At 39.1% G+C, this 4,243-nt stretch overlaps 1 protein-coding gene across 1 annotated transcript; it reads left to right on the top strand.

Annotated features, from left to right (window-relative positions):
* Positions 1-1,293: 1,293 nt before the first annotated feature.
* Positions 1,294-3,753, top strand: itpkca (inositol-trisphosphate 3-kinase Ca). Its single transcript, XM_029520259.1, has 6 exons — positions 1,294-1,643; positions 1,777-1,990; positions 2,384-2,588; positions 3,070-3,171; positions 3,249-3,320; positions 3,480-3,753. Exons 1-6 carry the CDS (start codon positions 1,595-1,597, stop codon positions 3,681-3,683), a joined length of 846 nt encoding a protein of 281 aa, XP_029376119.1. The 5' UTR covers positions 1,294-1,594; the 3' UTR covers positions 3,684-3,753.
* The last annotated feature ends 490 nt before the right edge of the window (positions 3,754-4,243 follow it).

The following is a 4,243-nucleotide window of genomic DNA, read 5'->3' as shown; positions in this document are numbered from 1 at the left end:
TGCCGGCTCTTCTTCGGACTGAACCTGACGGAGCTCCGCCGGCCCTCACGGCTCACGGCCGCCCCCTGCAGGCCATGAGGCAGCACTGCGCCATTTCACCGCCGGAGGTTTCCATCAGCTTTGTGTTAAAACGAGTTCACACAAAAAAGAGAAAAGTGTCCTGACCCCTGAATAAATCTAACCCATCATCATTACCTTTTATCACTCTGTTGGATATTCACATGGATTTTAAATACAGTATAAACGTGATGGATCTTTTTATCGATTCAGTTTTAATCCTTTTAACAGTGTTTAGTGTTGACACTGTATAAATCAACTTCCCATATATAAGTATATATCAACTATATGAAACTATATAAATTGTATTTTATTAACTGATAATATATGAATACCTACGAACTGTCAAATTAATAGTTGAGAGTATAATGTAATAATTCCCTCTAAAGTAGAGTAGGAATATAACGTAATTTAATGATAACCTATTCTAGTTCATCTTGAGCCCATAGAAGTTGGCTGTAGAGGATTTGCAGGACATTCTTTCTTCAAGGTCCTCATTCGGTTGGGGGCGTCACAGGAGCAGCCTAGAAATGGGCCATTCACTCTGCCAGCAAGGCCGCAGAAAAAGCCATTAGGTGGCTTTGGTTAAAGAGGGCTGACCCGAAACACCTTGTGAGCCAAGTTCACAATACTGATGATGCTTCCCTGTGCATCCTGGAGATTTGTTTCGTGAATAATTCCCTCTAAAATAGAATAGGAGTATAATGTAATTTAATGATACCTAGTTCATCTTGAATATTAATTTTATAGTGTGATGTGTCACTAATAAGAATGTTTTTTAGCTTTTTTCTTCTTATCCTGGTGTTTTACTTTGTCTGGCATTTGATACTTTTCATAGTCATTTTAAATTTCCACTTTTTTATGTGACATACCAAAGAAAGACTGGTAGCCAATATAGAATAAATAATATGATACCTTTGATAGCTGTGGTATACTATATTTTGCAGGTTTCCTTGCGGCATGATGCCATGTATAGGTGTAAATAGTTATATTTCTTACTATTAGTCAACCTACATTTTATTTTTCCCTTTTAATTAGTTAATGATAAAATGTTTGCGTATCTCCTTAAACTTTCTTTTTCTATTCTGAAATATTTGCTTCATTTATTTGCAGATCTTTTTGTGACACACTTTTATCAACACTTCATTTTGGACATCATTTTGAAACTTTCCATGTTGATAACAGCCATCAGTTGTGTGTTTATCCCGCCACTGTTTGTCTAAGAGTGATCTTCAGTGGAAAACCAGGGTTCCTTGTAAATGTTTGATAAACCTGTTGCGTAACAGCGGAGCCAATCCTGTTCCTCTGCAAGTCTTCACTTGATCTTAGCGAAGGGCTGTTTCCATGGAGACATTGTTCACCCACATGGCAAAAAGTTGAGTCTGAAGTCTGAGGTCCTTGTCGCCTCTCGGTAAAGTCACAAAAAAACCCACACAGGCAGCACAAGAGTGTGACTTGAAGTGTGTGAGTGACTTAGGGCTTTTTTTGCTCTGCATGGATAAAACATAAAAGCTGTGGGGCCTCGTCTCCTGTTCCTATGACGCCAAAGAAATCTCAGCAGTGGCTGCAAGTGGTTGGACATGCAGGTTGGTTTATTTGACCACACTTGTTTTTCATGTTATGCCTCAGTGAATCAAATTCAGATTTTTAAAACAATGTTCATTGTGTCCATTCCTCTGATTCTTTTTTTTTTTTTCTCCTCTTTTTTTGTCCATGAAGGGAGCTTTCATGTGGGGGATTATGGCAGACTCCTGAAAAGGTTTTGTAAGAGGGAGCAACAATGCTACCTGAGGCTGATGAAGGACGCTCTGAGGCCGTTTGTCCCAGAGTACCACGGTGTGGTGCAGCTGGACAAGCTGGATTACAACATGATGGATAATTTACTGACCCATTTCATTACGCCCGCCATCATGGACTGCAAGATAGGCAGTCGGTATGATTTATCTGAATCTATTTGTTTTTATAGACGTTCAAAGGAAGATAAATATACTTTTTACAGCTCGAATCTGCCAAAGGAATTTGTAGTTTTTCAATATAACCTGAATATGAAAATCTCCATCATGGGGACACAATCATTTAGCAATAGAATATGCCAAATAAAAAAGAAAAAAGAGGCACCAGTTTAGCTCAAATTGTTTTAGAGACTGATATAAAACTACTCAATTTAATAACAGATTAATGCACTAGCGTAGTGGAAAAAACTTTTTATACAGTTTGTTTGTATGTAAAAGGAAGGTGTTCCTCAGTGAAGCCTCCATTTTTTTCACTCTTCTAAGTCTTGTATCCTCTGACAACACTAAAGACAACGAGACAATGTCCTTCACAGCACATACCTAGAGGAGGAACTGCACATAGCCCGTGAACGGCCCCAGCCTCGTAAAGACATGTATGAGAAGATGGTGGCTGTGGACCCAGAGGCCCCCTCCATCCAGGAACGAGCCCAGCAGGCAGTGCTGAAAACTAGGTACATGCAATGGAGGGAGACGCTGAGCTCCACAGCAAGTCTGGGCTTCCGCATCGAAGGATTCAGGGTAAGCTTGTTGGAGATGGCTTTATCAGGTCATCGATCTGTCTTTAGTCATTTTCTTCCCCCAGATCTCTTTATTACCTTTTACAACAATAATATTTAGCATGTGCAAAGTAGAATGACAAACAAGGATAAAGTAACAGTAAAGCCAACCCCTTTACAGGACCCTCATCTTAAAAAAAAAGGGGGGGGAGGGGGTTGTTGTCAAGGCTAAGTTATCTTTTCTTTAGTTTTCTTTTTTAATGTCCAGTGTATCCATATCTGATATACACACACACCCCTATATATATATATATATATATATATATATACATATATATATGTATGTATGTATTCATCAGATTTTTTCTCAACAATCCAGCCATTGTGTGTAGGAGGAGAAATGATCCATCTTTATGCATAGGGTATAATAGGGAATAAATGCAGGAAACTGCAGTTTTGTTTTTCCTCCTCTTTGTATACTTTGCTATATCTTTCATGTGCAGAAAGCAAATGAAGAGTGCCACACAAACTTCAAAAGAACCAAAAGCAGAGAACAAGTGATGAAAGCATTTGACAGCTTTGTTGAGTCCAGCACACAAATTGTGGTGAGTATAACCTTCACTGACTTTATTTACATCTACTGACACTTCCTCTTTTCTAATTCTTGTGTCTGTCTCTTCAGTGGGGGTATCTGAGACAGCTGAAACAGCTGCGCCAGGTCTTAGAGACATCTGACTTCTTCAGGACACACGAGGTCAACTATCTGATTGTTTCATTGAAGAATGTACTGCATGTGTTGAACAAGATTGTGTAACACATTGTGTAAGAAAGAAACATACAGATCTAACCCCCCCCCCTCCAAAAAAAAAACAAAAAAAACAAAAACAAAGATGATTCTTAATTTCCTCTGCAGGTTGTGGGCAGTTCCTTACTCTTTGTACACGACTGGACAGGCAGAACAGGAGTCTGGATGATTGACTTTGGAAAGACAGTGATCTTACCTCCACACCTCACACTGGACCACCGCACTCCCTGGGCAGAGGGCAATCGGGAAGATGGCTACCTGTGGGGCCTTGACAACCTCATTGATATCTTAGCCAATATGCTGCCTACCTGAATCCCACTCTGGAGACTAACTCTTAAGTTTGGGTGGCCACTGGTGGAGTGGCTCCTGAAATGATTGCGTTGTCAGACTTTGTAGAATGAACTTCATTGGAAAAGTCATAAATGATGGTTGATTAAAATAACAATAAATACTGCAAAACATAGTGTCTCCACTGTGACTATTGATTAGACCTAATCCCATCTGTACTGTAGCAGAGCAAAACACATTCACACTGTTTACTTCGGCGCGAGATGTCCAACTCTGAGATGATGCAGTTTAAATGCTTTATTTGAATATGCAATACATTAGATATAGTTTAGATATTATCTTTTAGTGGGCACCAACAAATCAACTGTAGGTGGGTGTCCTTGAGCGCCTGGAAGGACACTTATCGATGTTAATAATAATAATAATGATAATAACAACAACAACAACGTTTTTATTATTGTCATCATAATTATTATTGTGGTCATCATGTCAAGTAGCAAATGGCAGCATGTTAGAATATGATCACGAACATGAACATGGTAAACATCACAACTTATAAAGCATCATTGAGCAAAGTTTCTGCA

The sequence above is a fragment of the Echeneis naucrates genome, chromosome 14 (assembly GCF_900963305.1).
Source record: "Echeneis naucrates chromosome 14, fEcheNa1.1, whole genome shotgun sequence".
NCBI classification, from domain to species: domain Eukaryota; kingdom Metazoa; phylum Chordata; class Actinopteri; order Carangiformes; family Echeneidae; genus Echeneis; species Echeneis naucrates.
The sequence above is the reverse complement of the archived record's forward strand: the minus strand, read 5'-3'. Positions and strand labels throughout refer to the sequence as shown.

Coding starts and splice junctions, on each gene's coding strand:
- itpkca (XM_029520259.1), top strand. CDS start 1,595: ATGACGCCAAAGAAATCTCAGCAGTGGCTGCAAGTGGTTGGACATGCA. Junction 1,991..2,383: donor GACTGCAAGATAGGCAGTCG/GTATGATTTATC, acceptor TGTCCTTCACAG/CACATACCTAGAGGAGGAAC. Junction 2,589..3,069: donor TCCGCATCGAAGGATTCAGG/GTAAGCTTGTTG, acceptor TTTCATGTGCAG/AAAGCAAATGAAGAGTGCCA.